The sequence below is a fragment of the Perna viridis genome, chromosome 11 (assembly GCF_037379345.1).
Source record: "Perna viridis isolate PV_CMFRI_1.1 ecotype Kerala chromosome 11, ASM3737934v1, whole genome shotgun sequence".
In the NCBI taxonomy this organism is placed as follows: domain Eukaryota; kingdom Metazoa; phylum Mollusca; class Bivalvia; order Mytilida; family Mytilidae; genus Perna; species Perna viridis.
This window is the reverse complement of record NC_142455.1, coordinates 27,370,323-27,390,806: the sequence shown is the minus strand read 5'-3', so window position 1 is coordinate 27,390,806 and position 20,484 is coordinate 27,370,323. Positions and strand designations below refer to the sequence as shown.

At 31.6% G+C, this 20,484-nt stretch overlaps 1 protein-coding gene across 22 annotated transcripts in view; it reads left to right on the top strand.

Moving 5' to 3' along the window:
* LOC148603565 (zinc finger CCCH domain-containing protein 10-like) overlaps positions 1–20,190 on the top strand; it is a 132,385-nt gene extending 112,195 nt beyond the window's left edge. For 21 of the 22 annotated variants that reach the window (XM_088552033.1, XM_088552026.1, XM_088552038.1 and 18 more), the window contains 2 exons: positions 4,009–5,222; positions 17,374–20,190. In XM_088552033.1, the coding sequence (XP_088408159.1) occupies positions 4,135–5,205 (1,071 nt within the window). In that variant the 5' untranslated portion in view covers positions 4,009–4,134 and the 3' untranslated portion in view covers positions 5,206–5,222; positions 17,374–20,190. The remainder of the gene's footprint in view (positions 1–4,008; positions 5,223–17,373) is intronic. The other variant, XR_015916426.1, reaches the window with a different exon arrangement.
* The last annotated feature ends 294 nt before the right edge of the window (positions 20,191–20,484 follow it).

Here is a 20,484-nt window from a genome sequence, read left to right as displayed (position 1 = left end):
TTATTAATAACCCATTTCAGTAATCGAGTCATCCCCAGGTATTGATTAGCAAACTGATTAAATTCCAATAAAACTGTAATTTTCAGAAACTAATCTTGCATAACACGAGTCTTCCTTAATCAAACAGCCTCATGTAACATTTGTTTTATGTTGCACATGGCTCTATGTGAAATAAAACTCCCGCCTTTTTGGCAGGAGTAGTTGATTTTTTTCATTTTTTTGCCATATTTTTGAATGCTGTAAGCAAATATCAAAGTTGAGGACGTGTTTTGGTTTTGAAAATGATCCAGAAATTGGTATTTGTATTAGATTAAAATTTAATTGAATGCTTGTATAGTATGGAGTAGTATTTCTTAGATAATGATTACAATTTCATATTAGGGTTGTTATAGTAATGTTATTTTTGAAGGCATGGAAATAGATATTTTTCTATAATTAAATTTTGATGGGTAATATAATATATATCTATATGAGTATAGATATATTTTAGTATTATCTAAGACATTTGTCTGTTTTGGATTGAGTTGTTTATGAAAGAAATAATGAATGCAGTCAATATGAACCTTGAAATACTGATTTGCATTTTCGCCTTCAAAATATTTTGAAATTGTTGATTATAGATTAACAGACATGATTGATAATGTATTGTCTTATTGTGTTGTTGATTTTTTTTTCTAATAAAGAGGATATCTGCACACAGGAAGCTACATCAGGACAATTGAAACTTTTTTATTCTTGTTTTTTTTAGGTCTGCCCAACAGGTGCTTTCTTGAATTTGACAAATTTTTGGTTCATATTAAGTAATGTCTAGTATTTCACTGGAAGTTCTTTTGTAACAATGTCATATATGTTGTAAAGAATAAATGATAAAATATTGAATGGACAACAGTTACGAGGACAGAAGTTCTACTTGTAAAGCAAGGGTGGTCAGACTTTCATTTTTTTTCTCAAAATTGACATTTCAAGGTGAAAAATTTTAACATTTTGAAACGAATGATTAAAAGCTGGCAACATGATTTTGGGGGCTGGAATCATCTGAAAATTAAGGATAGCCAGACTGTTCATTGACCAGGTCATTTCTTTGAAGATATTTTCAGAAGAAGAAAATGTTACATCTCTGAAGTGGAAAGCTTTTATGTATCTTAGCATGCTTTACCCAGGAGATAGGGAACAAATTAGCCGCTGTTTGAATAATTCTGACATTTTCTTCTGCCTCAGCACCTTAGTCTTTAGTGATGATATCCATGATGTAAAAATCAGGCTGAGAAGATACGCTAATGAGACGACCATACGATTCTGTTCATTTAGTCACAGCCAGATCTGGTTAAATAATTGTTTCTGTGCATTTTTATGTACAAATTACGATGTTCGGTGGAAGATGTTTTATTTTCTTGTGTTGATCCATGACAGGAACTTGGTTCTTCTGTGAGTCGTAGGTTTATTCTTGGAGTAAATTGGTTTTCTGTAGATGTATTTGGGAGGGCCTTTTTTATGCAACAGATCTTCATCTCTGTTCATGTATTGATGTAGTAGTGAGCTGATATTAGGAATTTTAAAGTTCATTTTTTGAAAAACGGGTTGTGTGATGAAAATACACTCAAAAGAACAGTTTGGATTAAATAAGAGCTTAAAGGTCAGTTTTAAATTAAGCAGTATTTAAATGTATGTTGCTGTCAAACTATTCAGATAGGATCAAGGGGGCCAGGAGGCTTGCGCCATTCCCCCCTTATGCTTAAAACGGTTGATTGAATAGAAAAAAAAAACTTGTATTCACTTGAGTACCCCCCCTCCCTTTCCCCTTTAGGCCAGTTAGCGCACCCCCCTACTCCCCATTATCAGAATATCTGGATCCACTAATCCTGTGAAAAATTTTGTTTCCATTTCTAGCAAATGTTTACCACATTCAAATAGATCATGGTGGTCAAGATATATCTGACAAAATGAGTCAGTTAGGAATAAATCATGTCATTTTCTTTGACTTTCAAGGTATGAGTAAGTGAGGTCAGAGGTCAGGCAAAATCTTGTTCTTTACAAGATATTGTCCATTCCTCATAAAAATCTGTTTCTTGGATTTTCTGTTTATTTTTAGCGATTTCCGCCCTTGCCACATGTTAAAAAAATTGGTCATTTATTTGCTTAAATGATGATCTCTGTAAAGTTTTCATGGGACATTTGTTCCAACAAGTATTCCAAACTGTAACCCAAACTGAACTGAAGCATTCGATTCAGATAAACTGATATGTGTATTTTATCTGTAGGAAAATTGTCTTTCTATATTTTTGGTTCAATGACTACCCCCAAACTAAATACACTTGTTGATGACCACAATGACCGAAATTAAATGTATTGGGTGTCACTGGACCACAGAGGACTTGACATTGACAGGGCCAGCTATACTGGATCACAGAGAACTTGACATTGACAGGACCAGCTATACTGGACCACAGAGGACTTGACATTGACAGGACCAGCTCTACTGGACCACAGAGGACTTGACATTGACAGGGCCAGCTATAAATCATATTCAAATAAAGTAAAAACTGTTTAAATGTTTGTTGAACCTAGTGTCTCCTCATAACAGGTTCAAAAAACCAATAGAAAACATGAAAAAACTCCCATTGAATGTAATTCTATGATCACTGAGAAAGTGAAAATTAATCATCTTGATATGACGCTTCTGTCACATGGACTACAGCACTTGGTTAATTTATGACAAAGATTTTATCATCACAAAGTTTTACTGAATGTGACATTAATTGTTCAGGGAAGGAAAACAACACTTCAGAACAACACATAGGTCTTGAGAAATGTAGAAAAACATTTAGACTTATTCTTCCTTTTATGTAGATAAGATCTAAAATGTTCTTTTTATCCACCCCCAAATCTTCAAACCCTTCAGGGTTTTTCTTTATCCTTCAATATGTATAATGTTTGGACTTGGAATAGAAGAATAATAGCCCCAGAGAAAGTCTTGTTAACTTATTACACTACTCGAATTTAATCACATTAGAAAAACAAATCCTGAAGTTTTTATTCTTACAACAAGTGTAAAAGAGAAGATTCTACAATCTTTTGTCTTTTTATTGTTTAAAAAAAGACCCTTCCCCCTTTTTTTCTGTTAACGAAAAAATGGATTCTTAAATCTGCCAGTTTTCTAAATGCCTAACATTACCTCAGACTGTTATATTAGGTGCTTATAACATTGTATGAAATATAGGAGTTTGTCAATCTCCATAAATCCTTTTATTCTATGTACACACATAAGGTTAACTTTGAAGCTTTGTTCCCTAACATCTTTATAAATTTGTTTACATTTTTTTCTTATAACAATAATAATAAGAAATGGAAATTATATTTCTGTCATAAATATTCAGTTAGATATCAAGGTACATGTATCGTACTTGTATTCATTATGTAATTATAATCCAAGATATTCAGTGGAGTTTCTTAGGAACTAAGGTCAAATTTGTACATGACAGAATGATATACTATTATTTTATTCTTTTGGAATGGTTTCAAATTTTAATCAATATTTTTTGCCATTGTTATCAGTAATGTAAAAATAATTGAATTTAATTGAACTAGGAAATCCTTACAGGTTACTATCACTCTTACATGTATATGTTGATAAATTTCTTTAACTTCCTTATGTTTCTTCCAAAATTACTGCACAGAAATAGAACTGTCAAATTACTGATTTATTTTCTTCTTCTAAAGTTAGTCAATAGTCAGAATTATATTTAATATGAAACTTCCTGTCGAAAAGTAGGTAAGCAATACATAAGCCTGGTAGTTATGTAGTGAGCCTTGCTTTTCTTTCCTCTTATCTCTTTTACTTGATATAATAACCATGTTTGAGATGTATTGTGTAGAAAAAGGACAAAAGTCAGATTATTGTGCAGAATTTATATCATGTTCAGCGTAGCGTTACTTTCATGCAATTTTGCGCCAATTATGCACTGCTGCGACTGGCGAATCCACGTACATCAAATTATCTTTTACTTGCAGATTCAACAGATTGAAGCAATGAGGCCGTCAGCCCGAGGTCGATTATAATACACTCATCTTTTCATTGATATTCTCTTTTGGATTTAAACTTTGCTCTGTGTTTTTATAATTGTACTAACGTAGAAAATGTCTGAAAATAGTGACACTAGCGGAAGTGATGAAAGTGCACGTTACACTAATGGAAAAGATCAGGATGATATTTGTCGGGACTATTTGCGCAATGTTTGCAAGCGGGGGAGACGTTGTAAATACAGGCATCCAAATCCTGACGAGGCTCGCAATTTAGGTCGTAAACAGGACATTACAATATGTCATGACTTTCAAAATACTGGGTGCCGACGACAGAACTGTAAATTTCTTCACATTTCCCGTGATGAGGAAGAACATTTTAAACAGACCGGGCAATTGCCAGTGCGGCTGCAGCAAGCAGCAGCCCTAGGTATGGGTGCCCCTTCCAATGTTGACATTCCTTTACTTAGAGGTGAAGTTCCAATATGCAAAGACAATTTGAAAGGAAATTGTAAAAGGGGAAATAAATGTAAATACAGGCATGTTAGCCTTGAAGACTATGAACGTGAAAAAAGACAAGAAGGAAGGACTAACAAAATGTATGATCCCTATGATGAATCTGATCGTTATGAGGGTTATGATGGTTTCTCAGGTAAACGTAGAAGACTTGAGCGTGACTTAGATGGATATAACGGATTTGATACAAGATATCCATTACCTGCCCGTCCATATAGTTATCAGTTATTGGAAGAGGAAAACTCAATGTTACGTAGAAAAGTGGATGAACTTAAAAAACAAGTTGCCGACTTGACAGCAACTAATGAAGTATTATTAGAACAAAATGCACGATACCGTGTCAGTCGACCAAATGTACAACCAGCGGTAAATGGGGTGGCTGCTCAACCTCCCCAGTCCCTTAACCATCTAGCAACTAGTTTAGCGCAGCAAATAGCTCTTAATAGTGAATTAGTTAACCAGCATGCACTGCAGCAGCGGCTAGCGAGAGAAATGGCTAATGGTCCTGGAAATTTACAACTGAATGTTCCGGTCTCTATTCCACAGAATAATATGTCCATGACAGCAGTGTCCATGCACCAGGGTGGTACAGGGTTAGTGTCCTACCCAATAGTCTCTCAAGGGATGAGGTCAAAGGCCATACCTAACAGTCTGGGTCCACTGGCTTCCTGAAGAGTCCATTTGTACAGGTAAGTCAAAGTTCACCAATTTAGTTACAAAATAGTTATACCATCCTAATGGAAGATTGTGACTTTTCAAAATATTGTTATTTATCAAATTTTTTTTTAAAAATTTTATTTGATGTATCAATGTTATATTGAAAATTTTAAATTTTATTGGAATTTTATATTGTGATATTACAGAATTACAAGAACCATTAAAATTGCCACCCTGTAAAGAATTGTTCTTCATCAATAGTCAATACTCAAGAAAAAAAACAGTAAAATAGTGCTTAATGATAAATAACTCCATCTATTCTTTCATAATGGTGGTATGACAATTTTCAGAATATGTAGGAATGTTTTTTATTTTGACTTAATTTATGTATTAAGTATAATTCTGGTTTTGCTAAATATTTCTATAATTTATTCCTTAAAGTAAGTCCAGTCTGGTCAGCGGATAAATAATCTGCACAACTATTGATTGCTTGTTTCACTTGAACATTAAATTTGGCTAGTAAATATTTATAGGTTTAGTATGATGCTGATTCAGATTTGTTTTTTTGGGGGGTGGGGGTACTTATCTTAAAATAAATTACTGAAGCATCAGAAATCAGAGATGACACAATGACCACACCAAATACATACAAAAGCTGGAAAGTGACACACTCATAGATTATTATGATTTGGGCTTTGCCTCTGAGGGATAGAGCTTATAATTTGTGCTAAATTAAATTTTTACATTGGTGAATAAATTAATTTTAGAAAAATACTGTAATCTGATTGGTTAAAATAATTTTGTTATATCTCAATGGATAAAAAAAAAATATTAACATGCCCCTATTCAGTTAAATTCAGAGCTACTTTTCTCATGTTTAAAGATAAAAAAAATGTTTTAAAATTAATTTATAAGAATTGGCAATAAAAAAATTTTGTCTATTGAAAAATTACATAAATTTTCCATGTGCATATTATTTATTGCACTTCATGCAGTAAACAATATGTACATGGAAAATTTATGTTATTTTTCAATAGACAAAATTTTTATTATTACCCATTCTTAATTATTTGCCGCTACATGTAGTTAAAGTACTTCTATAACACCCACCCTGTGGGTCTGTATTAAAACTATCACTTAACTACATATGTCATTTCTGAAACACTGAATGATTTTGTGCCAGTCATGTTTCAGAGCATATATATATTTAGGACTTCTCTAAATCTCCATAGCTATTAGTATTTGTCCCAATTGTGACTTACACACACTATATTTTCTGTACCTTGAAAAAGAGTTATGATTTTTACACAATTCTTGACTACCTTTGGATTTTGCCAGATACCATATACACACACTTATTCAGATAATGAAAAACTGCTTACACTAAAGAAGCTGTTAGAAAGAATAAAGGAAGCAAGAATATCATTTTAATCAATGTTTACAAATTGTTTAGAATATCACTCAGTACAATGGGGTCATATATAAGCCATCTTGAGCTTGAAGAGTGATGTTCTAAACAGGCATCAATGCTTAGGCCAAAAAAACAAAAAACAAGTTTGTTCTAAACAGGCATCACTGCTTAGGCCAAATAAAAAAACAAGCTTGTTCTAAACAGGTATCACTGCTTAGGCCAAATAAAAAAAAAAGCTAAATATAACCAAAGTTAGTTCTGTAATCAGTTCTGGTTTTTCATTGTAAAATTAATTAATCAAATCATGTGAGGTCACTATGTCCCTAAAGGTACAATATGTGAACAAAACAATACAGTTACAGATCTATAAGGGAGTCCCATTGTTGAAACTACCTACCCAGCCCCTTTTTGGGCAAAAGTTGGCATATGGTAGCCTTGAATACCCCCTCTTTCATAAATTTCTGCATCTGTCACTACAGTTTGCCTTCAGAAACAATCTGTTATATCAGTATGGCCTGACATTTACTAAATAATTGGTTGAGTAACATTTGTTTGAGGCTTTGCTTCTTCCACAAGTTGGGTATTGCACAAGAATTTGATAATTAGCGGTAATCTGTTTATTTTAATGTTGTATCCTCACACGTGTTTTGACAGTGAGTTTATCAGAGGATGTGAACTTCAAGAATTTTTCTGACACCCACCAAAGATGTTTGTGCACAGAGTGCAAAGATTAAAGATTGAAATTTATTTTTTTTTCTCCTCTTTTTATAAATTTTAAAACAACATGGAGTGCATAGATTTTAGATTATGAGTTTTACATGTTTCTATATTTTATTTCATAACATGCAGTACATTTAAGTACCATTATTTGTAAGAATCAGGCAATGAGTGGCACATCATTTTTCTCTATATGGTCTTTTTTGCCACAAATATAATCAAATTCATCAAGAAAACAACTGAAAAGCAATTTAAATATATTCTGACCCATTGATGACTTAGATATATTTTTTACTACTGCTTATATATTTTCCCGACATTTTTCCATAGTGCATCTGAACTAAATTTGACCTATCAATATCTTATAAAAGCAAACTTTACAAATACTTTGATGGATTATTTCTGGAGGTTATGAGGTACAAATACTTGTATATTACAATAAAATCTCTGTGTATTTTTACATCTTGTGCCACTCCTTGTACAAATTTTGCCTGATTCTTAGATGGAGAAGTACTTAAGATTTTGATTCTTACATGTTTCTATATTTATTTTCATAACATGGAGTGCATAGGTTAAAGATTTTGAATTTATTTCATTTTTAAAAACATTGAGTGCAAAACTTTGAAGAAAAATGTTGTATTTGCAGGATTCTTGACAATACCCTTTTTGAGGTTCCAACAAAATTTTCTTTAACTTTTGTGTTGTATTAATGTAGGTCTAAAATTACAATAAAATGTAAAAAAAAAAATAATTTCTGCAGTATTGTAGGTATTCAGTTAGAATGAAAAAAATTGTAAGTTAAGTAGGCTGTAAATCTTGTGAGGAAACTTCACTACAATGTAGGTTATCATAGGCAGATTCAGATTGTTACGCTAAATAATATAGATAATGTAGAAAAGACAGGAAATCACTTGTGCGCCCCAACACCCCTATTTCATAGTAGTGGGATCCACTGGTTATTGATTCCACTTTCACCAGATTCTTATGAAGACTTGTCTTTGCTGAGAAACCTTGTAATATGAAACCAATGTCTCACTTGCACTGTTAGATTAAATGTATTTAGGACAAGGAAGGAAAAAAACTTATAAAGTACTTATAACAAAGAATTACATAATACATGTACATAGGAATTTTCCGATGAATAGAAATGTCTTCCTAACTTAAGTCTTAAATGTGGAGTATGAGTTGCCCTGAGCTATTTATAGCACTAATTTGTTTTTCCATATGTTGTTCTTCCAAAAGTCATGTGGAGGCTCCAACTGGGATTTTTTAAAAAAAACTGTAACAAATTTGCAGTATCATGCTGTTGTTGTCCTCGTCATGTGTCCACTGATGGTTAAGTATCAGGATAACTTGAGAATAAGATGATAAGAGTGTGGATCTCATAGAATTTGTAGCACAAGGTGCCATACCACAATAGGAAGGATGGGATGATTTTGGGGGTTGTAACTTGAACCGCTTAGGAATTTGGGCCAAAAAGGGATCCAGAAACTAGCATTTTCATTATGTCCAGACAATAACTCTATGAAATGGTTCTACAAGGTGCTGTACCATAATAGAAAGATTGGGATTGATTTTGGGGGTTGTGGCTTGAACTTTTCAGGAATTAGAGGTCAGAAACAAGAATTTTTGTGATGTTTGGACTAGAAGTTAGTTTGAACTTGTTTCACAACGTATCATACAACCAAAGAAGTTTTAGGCTAGGATTGATTTTGTGGATTCTTATCCTGTGTTAAATATTTAATGGGGATCAAAATTCAGAGCTATATCAAGCTTGAATGGTGCATCCATACTAGCCAAACTGATCAGGGTTCAACCTGTGCAGTTGTATCAAGCTGCATCTTACAAAGCATTTTATCAATGGGGTTCAAAATTTAATTTCCTAATTATGAAAGTAACATTCATAGAAAATATATTTTGGGGTCTGATTAAGGGCATTTTGCCATAATTAAACATCCAGCCAATTGCTGATTTAAACACCTGCTACATTCATTGAGTGATCAATGTTCCTATCAATGAATATTTCTAGAAAAAAGATGCAAAAAAAACTGAAGAGATGCAGGTTTCTACTAGAACTACAGAGCATCAAACATCTGTTTTGAGTTTATTGGAATCTATGCAAACAAGCTGTATCTCTTCTCCAGGCCTTGTGATGTTTTTGAAGATGATTGGTAGTCCTATGTCAGGGTTATATAACACAAAACACTCAGATGATCATAATTCAGTGTCTTTAATGGCATTCTGATACTTTAACTTACTGGGAGGAGAAATAATTTGATCATATTTATCTTTTATATTTTTGCCCTTGTTCTGGATTTCTCTGTGTTCTGGTGCATTTATCTTCTAATATAATTTATCGTAATTCTTTCATATGGTTTAAAACAATGAAATTCAATTATATTCGTTTTTCAAAAGGTATATGCTAAAACATGGCCTGACCGGTATTTGCTAACAGGATTTCCAATTTTTCAAAGTGATATTTGCTAAAACATGGCCTGATCTATTGAAGTGGAAGTTTCTTATTGTTTACCCCTGGTTTTTCCCCAGATTGTGATTACAAATCAAATCCAAATTTATCATAATGATTTGTTTTCATGTATTTCTGCATGTCTATCATGTCTATATTCTTTTAATTTCAACTTTTAATTTTTTGTCCAATATGATGCTATGTTTATTTTATTGCAAGGTTTTTGTACTATTTTAAGACATTTAAAGATCAAGAAAGAATCTGTTTAAACATTTGGAATCTTAGTCCAATAAGTTGACAAAATGATAGGAAATTCCATAGTTTCATAAAGAAATGATCTTCCATGTCTGTCAGGAGTTATTTTTCAAAAACACTTTTTCCACTTTTGATTGATTCTGATACATTGTAGTGAAATCATTTTCAATAGGATTTTATGTTGAATTAAATTGAAGTTATGCTCTTTGCTGCAAATTATTTGAATGGAAAGATGAAAATGATTGTTAAATCAAATTCAAGTCTTTGTGGTAGCCAATAGCAACACCTTGCAGTATAGCTCATCAAGTTTGGTAAAGAACTTTGACATGGATAATTACAAGATATTCATCAGAGGAAATCAGTATTTAAAATGTAATTTGGGTTTTTGAAGTAGTTGGGTTAATGTTGAAACCAAATCTTTAGCTTCTCATTTGCACACTGGAAACATTATCAAAATGTACTTTTATACCCTTTCTGACTTTGAACTCAAATGTCAATCTGTGCCTTATCCATAATGAGGCTGAAAATTGTTTTGTTTTAAGAGTGAATATGCTGCTTTGTCAGTTGTTAAACTATATCTGTCTGCTATTAATTTCTTCTCATAGGTAGATAAAAACTTTTGCTACATGTAATTATCTGTACTTGTGGAGTATTGGATATGGTGCATGTAGATGAAGGTTCCAAAAATTCTATGGTCCTCACCATAATGGAGTGTCCATTACAATCTCCTGTAACTGTAGATATTCATCCTCTGTTACCAAGAAGCAAGAACTGCTTTTCATTCTGAAGCACCTAGGTTTTTCCCTGATTTTTAGTGGGCTTCCTACTGTTATATTTTCTGTCTGTACTTTTTAGCCCTTTTGTGTTGTGTGATTTCTTTGTATGTTGTTTTTTTTTTGTTGTTGTTTCCAGTTTCTTTCTAAATGTACCTTCAGCATTTCTTCTTTTTTGGTATTGAGGTTGTGCTATATTGGGGTATGAGATTTAGATAACTGACTTATATTGTTTATAAATTGTTAGTTTCATTGTTGTCTATGGTTTCACCTGTCACCTGATTTTGAACTTTATCTGCCAGAAATTGGTCAAGTGATGCTAGTGATCTGTATATTTTTATCAGTACTCTCATAAACCAAACTGGAGAATTTAAAAAAGAGACAAACATTTTGCTGTCAATTTTAGGTACAAGTTTAACTAAGAATCATGCAGAGGATGATAAGTCTATATTTTAGGTCAACTTCCAGTATACCTTGTATCCTTATAGTGATTTAAATACAAGATAAAGTAATGAAGGAAGTTTGGAAAGTAGACAATCTGTATAGTGATTTGAAGTGAAAAAAATTATGGGGAAAACTTCTCGTTGGTACAACTCTTTTTTATATATGGACTTTCCAAAAGATTTCTGCAGTCCTTTCCACGAAAAGTCCCAAGTGAAAAATCAGTCATAAGTTTCGACATCATGACAGATCAAAGTATTGTGATGTCATAAATTACAACTAATTTTACACTGACAGTTATTTGTGAAATCAACCTTAGATTATTTTGTTTAGGAAGTTGATTAAAAAATCTTATGTCACCATTTCTTTTTTACATATTTCTTAGTTGTAGTTGTACAAAATGGGTCAGAAAAAAAGTTCAAGGAGTAAGGTTATCAGTTGATCATACCATAAATTTCTTCCTTTGAAAGAAAAATGTATACTGTTATTTTAAAACAATAGGGAAATATGAAGACTAATAAGTTATCCTGTAATTTATCTGCCAGACATATAAATCCTTGATATTTTTTACAAAGAATTAAGACTGCTTTATTAGAATCTATATATGTTTGATAAGGACCCCTAATGGAGTAAAAATCTGAGAAATCAGTAGTCCTACAATGTCAAAAATATAATTGCTTCGTTAGAGAAACTGAAATAATATCCCAAATTACTCATTAAGCTGTGTTATTAATACTACTTAGGCTAAAGGAGAATAAGTCCAGTGTTCAGAAAATGAAACCTTCTCTTTCACATCTGAATTATACCTTCTCAAAGATAAAAAACAAAAAAATCCATCATAATTACAGTTTGGCTGTCGTGATAAAATTTAATATGCGGAATTCCACCTGAATAGATTAATTTTAGCCATAATTTTTCCCCAAACGGTAAAATATGACCTGACATATCATGACTAATAGGTGATAGATGGGAGTCATAACTATCCTGCTCACCTAATTTTGGTTCTAATTACGTATCAATATCCATGCAGGAAATAAAGTCAGGTGTATTGTAATAAGGTTTAATCAGGCTTTGCCCCACAGTTTGTGCTGGGTCTATAATTAGTCCTTATCATGCAAACATTTCCTTATGATTAGAGTCGAACAGTTTTGCACCATAGCAACATAAGGTGACCTTTTGTTATTGTTCAGAAATTAGTAACTTTTAATTAAGGAAATCTGAAGTTGTTTATCATGGCAAAGGTTAACTTGAACATGTTATTGATTGTAATGAGTTTATACTCTTTCATAGAAATTTGTGTAAAAATTTGTAGTTTCCAAGATGTAAAGATTATTTGTGTTGTCTTACAAGTTAGATTGCATTATTTCAGAGATTAATGTATTTATATTGGGATAGTTGTGACTGCATTACACAGATATATTTATCTTTGTGTCTATGAATAGGAAAAGAGTTCTTCTTTTGTGATGTAAGACTATGTACTCAAAACAAAGTATCAGAGCCTTATTTTACATTTAAATGCATGCACATTCGAGGATTTGGAATCTTTAAGAAGTAATATAATTTGTAAAGGCTATTTACGAAGAAAATCACACATTAGGTTCATTTTACACATATAGACTCTTTGAAAATTTATCCAAAGGGACTTCTTCAGAAAATGAAATACAAAAGTATGATTTAGACTTTTCAACAGAAACAAGTGTGTGCAACTTTGACCCCACTGATTTTTATGTCACATGTATTTCATCAATACTGTTTCTTTAACATACCAAAAGCAACCTTGGCCTTAAAATGGGAAAGATATTTGACAAAATAAACACTTCAGCCCTTAAATCTTCATAGATAGGTCCATTAAGTTCAACTATTACTTAAAGGATCTACATTTCACTGATTTTCAGAAACAACCATGATTTAAGCCAGGTCTAATAGATTTTCGATGGTTTATCGGTATCATGTATCCAATTTTTCAATTGCTGAACATTCTTCATTTTGATGAATGTGACCATTTGAATGTTAATTATAAGGTGAGACTTTGCTCCCTGCTGACACAGTTAATGGGGCTCTCATGTGTAGAATTTGTTTGGTGCTTTTTCTTGGAACTTATAAATCATATAAATCATAATCATGTTTTCAGTTGCTGCAATAGTTGTTAGATATACCCATAAAGTTGATGTTATTGTAAATGATCCTACCATGAAAATAGTTAAGGCAATATAAATATGTTTTTATATGTTAAATGCATTTGATTTGATTAAAAACAACTATTTCATTTCTAACTGAAACAGATCTCTACTGATGAGTATGACTTTGTTGATGCAAATGTGGACACCAAACTCCTTCACAGAATTGTAACTGCTTCTGTGTCATTCCACTTGCTTAAACGCTCTGCTATACAGAATGTTAAAAAAAAATCAAAAAGCATGAGCAGTACTCTCAAGGAATCTGTAAAGCTGTCTTAGTTGGACTGTACTAATTTGCAAGTAGAGCTAGGTTTAGTACTGAGTTTAATAGGGGTGTTAAACTTTAAAATAGCAAAAATACCATCTGTGCAGGAGGTTGGTGAAGACATGACATTCTCATTGGATGACCATTATGTTAAGACGACCTCATCATGTACACTGATATCTGATTGGTTGATTGTTTGTAGTTTAACGTCCTATGGCAGATATTTATGCATTTCAATATGAGTACGTTCTATCAATTGCAGAGATCTTGTTTTGCTATGAAACCCTGAGTTTGATTTTTAATGTGCTCACATGGATGCTATAGCCCATTGGTAGGCATGTAAATTTGACTTTGAGCCCTAAAGTTGTAACTCTATCTCTAATTTGCCCAATGCTTGGCAGAGAAGTAGTGATGATTTGGTTACTGAGTGAGATCTGTGTGTTACAACATAGACTTAATAAGCTTATTGAACCAGATCACATAGTTGTCATGAATAACATGCAGCTTATCATCCATCAATTCCTGAAATTCCTAAATTTAAAGTGTCAGGATATATCAATGTATGTGTTTTGCTCCATGAGAACTTAAAGAAGATTCAGATCAAAATATAAAAAAAAGAAGGTGTGCATTTTGCATATTTAATAAGTATTCTTTGAAAATTTCATTAAATTCTGTAAAGTGGTTTAGGAGAAGGATGAGATATGTATGAGATGTTGAATCAGGCATCATAAGATACGCCATTATATATATTTTCTTGGATCAATGTAAAATTATGATCATAAGTTGTCAATGGAATTCAGAATGTTGACACCCTGTTTTATAATTCTATGGTAGAAAAATTAATTTTTCACATTTGTTACTTCAAATTGATATGTTTCATGTAAAAATTGTTTATTTATAGTTTAAAACATGTCACATTTCAAAGATAGCATCTCAAATTCTATAAATTTAAAAAAAGGGGGAGGTCAATAGATATAAATGGAATGTGTAATAAAACTGTATTTATATGTACAAATTCAGCATTAGTGTTTTAAAGAGAAAATTTACATTTCATTGATGTCTTTAATTCATTGTTTGACAATATATTCATGAAAACAACAAATATGGATGTCCCACATACCATTGTACTTTTACAGTATAATTTTTTTATATGGCAAGAATAAACATGACTTTAGTACCTATAATTCTAGCTGTAAATGTTTGACATGAACCAGTAAATGTTTTAGATTCATGTTTACCCTAAGTTCCTGTTTTATGGAGGGTTCAGTTTTAATGCACTAAAATTTTGAACTAAAGTTATACTTTAAAATTTGTTTTCAATCCATTAAACTTGAAGAATCATGATTTTTATTCAAAGTTAAATACAACAATATCTAAACAAATATTATACTGCACTCGATGTACCTATTTGTCGCCATAAAGGAGTAGGCATCATCCACTAATCGGCAATTGAAAATTCATTTCTGTTTGCTAATCATTCAAATTACAGTAGAATCCCATTTCACAGGGTCACAAGTCCTTTGTTGTAATGTATTGTTGTTTAACTGTGTTAGACAGACTTAGGATAAGAATGTTACAGCCCTTACGCTTTAATGGTGTTTAGGAGAAAAGCACTGTAAATAGAATGTCACATGTTGAGAGGATTTGTCTAGAAAGTGTTTGGAAGTTGTCAGTGTTAGTCCACTGGCGTTTTCAAGGTTAAGCTGACCTTCCTTTTGCTGATATTTTATTTCCAGTTTAATGTACCATTACGCAAATTTTGGTTTGCTGTGCTTAGGGTGATTTTTTTAACTTTCTATGGGAAATTAAAAGTTTCAAAGGAATTCTCCTGAGATTTTTTTTTTAATTGTCTATTTTTGTGTAAGCGTCATGAAAAGTAAGAAATCAACCTTCAAATGTACCTTTCCTTGTGCTGTCAAATTCATTGGTCACAGTTAATTCTAGAGAAGCCCTGCATTGTTTTATTTACATTGAAAAAGTTTTTCCTTGATTCAAGTCAGTTTTATGTAAATGAAAGACTGAAAGACTGAAGTTACACTAGTCAGTGAGCTGTCAAAAACAACTGAAGTTGGTTGACTTCATCATAGAATTAGTGCATTTTACTATTTGATACAGGGCATGATGTTCAGGCTTCAGACAATATGTCTGATTTCCTCATACAGTCAGCTTTAGCATGCCTGGGGAAAGGAAACCAGATAAGAACTTACAATTTATTATGGTGTTGAGTCCTGATGCACCTAACAGATTAACAACCCAGGATTGGCAGCAAAGACACAAACTTTCTCATCATGTAATTCTATTCTTCAGAATATTAATTTAACACCATATACAAATACGAAGATATCTATCTTCAGATCTCCTTCATTCTCACTTATCTAAATTAAAAATACAAGCTGAATTTCCTGGCAAGGAAATATACGAATGCCATGTTAAGAATCTTATTTCTCTTCTTTCTAATGAGGACCCAGTGGGACATAATTAGACATTCAATTTCCCTGATTAAATCAAAGTGGTGGTATGTCATACCTTATTCAATACAGTACAACTATGCAGACTTAACTTTGGACTTTGGAGGTTTCAATAAACATTTTCCCAAAATTTCTTAAAAGGTAGTAGCAGTGATGGCTGATCCAGAAACTCTGAAAAGGGTGGTGTGTGTTTAGGCATTAGAAGGTAAAATTTGACAACTACCATATGCATCTTCTAATGACACTGTAGACTTGAATACAATGGGTCTTTCAAGTTGGTAGTAAAATCCCATATCAGTCTTTCAGAATTGGACCAATGAAAATTGCAGAAAATGTAGAATAAAATGTAGAATTAAAGTGCAAGTCTTCTTAAAATCAGATAAAATGGGAAAAATCTGAAACCCACTGAACTGTTAACCCATTCTGATAAGGGGGAGACTCCTACAAAATCAATGACATGAAAAATATGGAATTTCCCACATTAAAATGTAAGATTTGTGTGTGTGTTTGTTAAAATAGCTATATTTTTCTCTGAAAATTACTAAATAATTGAATTTTTACAGCAAAAAATTGCTTATAGATAATAATCTCCAACATCAGACAGTGTCAATCAGTGTTGAGATTCTTGCACATCAACTGCTCCATAGGTTTACAGGTATGCTGAACTGCCAGTAGAGATAAGATGATATTAATATGGAAAATCTTGTCCTTATTCCTTGATTTTAGTGGTACATAATGTTAATTTAAACTGTCAAAGAGGCAGGTTGTTTCACCAGCTGTCTGATTCTTACAGGGACTGACACTTAAATGTTATTTGTGGACACATTGACAATTGTTGAAACAATTTAATTCCAAGTCAATGGTTTACTCCTCTGGATTGTGAACAATTGATTTGACTAGTTTATTACATGGTGTACTTGTATACTATTTATTAATGAAGATGCAACAGCTGTTTTTATTTGTGTGATGTTATTGATGAACAATCAACACTCAGAGAACAGGCATTTATTAATAGAATAGTGTAAATCAACTATATCTGGTTTCTTTTGTCAAAAGAAATGAGTTTTTTCCAAGTACTAAATTCGTCTGTCAATTCTTGTTAAGTTGCCCTTATTTACATTATATCTGAGGATATTTTATTTTGCAGCAAGTTTTTAATATACACTTTTATAAATGAACAACAACATTTTATTATTTTCCTTTTTTCAGGTGATCAGATCAAAAAGTAAAATTGAAGAAAAGAGGTGACTAAATGTGCAATGGACTGTGACATGTTATTGTATACCTACTGTACAAAGGGGAACAACTCTTACTGACAGACATCGACAAGATCAGCAAAAAGAAATCTTAAATGAAAGATTTTTAAGTGTAAAGATCCATCTGCTGAGACTCAGGTCTTGTTTAGATTGATCATAGTTACAGAGCTAACAATATTTTTTTTTCAAATCAAATACTCCATTATTTAATATGAATTAAATGTTGAATATTTCTATTCATTAAGAGGATGGAAAAAATGTTGGTAACTTTTGATTTTCAAAATTGTATGCTTGTATTTAAAAGAAAGATGAAGTTTTATTGTCTCTTTATTGAGAACTACTGCTAAAATAATCCATGGAAACGTAATCTTTCTTTTGGCTTTTGATACAGAACAAATAAATAATTGCATGAAAGACTAACTCCACTCAATCACTGAAAAGATTCTATGGAGAAGAAAATGGAGTGTGATTTTACATGTGTACTTATTCCACTCTGTAAGAGTGCCTTCCCAAAGGATTTGTTGTACCATAGGTCATGGAATAGAACAAAATTTACTTGTATATTATTATGCATATAAAGATTGATCGAGAAAATGTGAATGAAAATTGTTTTTGATATGTATGAGAAAATCAGGTCAAGTTTTTAGTTTCATTTATGTCCGTTGAATGTTGGTTGAGAGTTGTAGAATTCTAAGATTTTATTGTTTATATTGTTATAAAGTTACAAGACAGTTCTATTTTCATGATTTTTAATGTGTGTATTGTGTTACTAAGATTACACATGAAATGAATTTCAGATTTTTATTATATTTATTAATTGTGCTGTGCTCTAGATGTTTATAAATTTGTGCTGTTGATAGAAAAGATTTTTCTGAAAATTAACTTTTCCATGGCAGAACAAACTTGCAATTCTTTCCAGTGTAACTTTCTTTGGACTAAATTAGAACTTCTAGAAACCTGCTGTGACCTTTGAACTTTCAGTTAAACCCAATTAGATCTCCTTGCTTATGCAACCAAAATGATTCTACTTGTTACTTTTTGTTCTGCACTAGTTTTGATTTTATAACAAATAAGGCTGTTGTTGAATTAAGCAAAAATATAAACAAAAAGCTTCTTTTTTTTAATTCATTAGATAAAAAAAAAGTTCTCCACAATAAATTGAAGTTGTATTCTAAGTAACATTTCTGTGTGGTCTGTTTATTTTTTATATGGTTTTGCACAGTGTATGTTAGGATGTTAGCTAGAATAAATGGTCAAAGGGAGATAACTCCATTAATACATTTGGGTCCCAAAAACTTACAGTATGAAGTAGAAAAAAAGTGAGTCATGAGTGTTTCATTTCATTTAATGTTTCATTTTTTTTTTTTATATCTTAATTCGTTTTATTTAAATGAATTTGAAGCTATGCATTTTTCTGTCAGTTTAAAATTCAACTCAGGACATTTTCTTGAATTAATTCTTTCTTAAAGTTCCCTGCTTATTTTTTTTCTTTTTTTGAGGAAATAACTGAATGCTCACTCAAGGGCTCTTGCAAATTAAACTAACATACCCAATGTGTCCAAAAGGTCTTTCAGTTAAAAGGAAACGTGATTTTAAAGGAAATAAATATCAGATAGATGCTTTTAAAAGTTATATATAGCAGATTTATTTATGTATTGATTTTTAACATATTTATTTGAAGAGATTAATTGAGTTCTTCTTGTTGATCAAATCGGTTTGATGAATTGATATTGAAAACGACTTATTTTGATTTTACAAACCTAGTAGTTAAGTTATGGTCAAGTTTTGGTGGTTATGTTATCTATATATGCTACAGAAGAATGAACAAAAATAGTAGTTTTTTTCTTTTTCAAATGTGCATATTTTCTTTTAAAACTACTGATTAAAAAGATGATTTCATATGAAATATAGCATCACTTGACTGAGTGGGAAACCTGAAGAAATAAAAATTAAGACATTTTCCTGCTGTCTTTATAGTACGGCTTTACATTCATTTTATTAATATGAAGTCTCAAAAGTGATAAAAGAAATTGTTGACAATTTAAAGTTATAGTTACCAATGCAAATTCAAGTAGTAAACATTGTAGAATAACTTTACACATTGTTTACCATGAATACACAACTTTTTCTCACATTCAGCACAATGAACTTCCAATTGCAGAATCTGTCATAATCATGTTTCATAATCATCAGATTTTTTTTCATACACAGGAATGCTTTGTACAGGTGTTAAATGAATGTTGTATGTGTTGATTAATGGCAGGATGATGAATGACGTAGAAAATAATTACAATGTTTAGGCCAAGTCAACTTATTCCTGGTGCTCTTGGTTTCCAAAAAGAAAAAAAAAAAACCTTAATTTAGGCCATTACAAGCTCTTTTTGTGGTTTTAAGGTAGCCATACTTATAGAACTAATCCAGCAAACAAGAAAAGGAAGGTAGTGTAAACACACCCTTTTTAAAAGATTTACCTCAATATCCAATGAGATTTCATTATTTTTCTTTCAACTAGAACCTTGATCTCCTTTTCTAGAAATTCTTTATGTGCCATTAGTGTTTCTATATAACAATGAAATGACTTTGAGAACCAATTTATAATAAGACTTGGCCTAATTGTACAGTTGTTTTTTTGCTATTCTGTTGATTTTAAAGATTTTGAAACAATGTACAGTGTTTTGGTATGCCAGCATATCAATGATGCTTTGATCCAAAATTCTGTATAATCAAAAATCTATATTTTGATAAAAATAAAAAATAAATATTTGTTGAATGTGGAACTTTCTTTTCTGCCTGTATTAACTATTCCATTTAAACATTAAATTAAAATAAAATGGGGGGAATTTCTATGAGATAGATGTCCTCCAACCTAGCCACATATCAAAGTACCAATCATTTATATATTGCACATTTCGGTATGCTGTGCATGTGTTTCAAGAAGTAACCTGGGACCTCTCAACATTAGATAAAAAATAATTTGTTAACACAAAACACGAAAAACCCAAATTCTTTAAAGAGGAAGCAAAATCCAGCACCAAGAAGTTTTATGACGTGTAATACAAGGTAT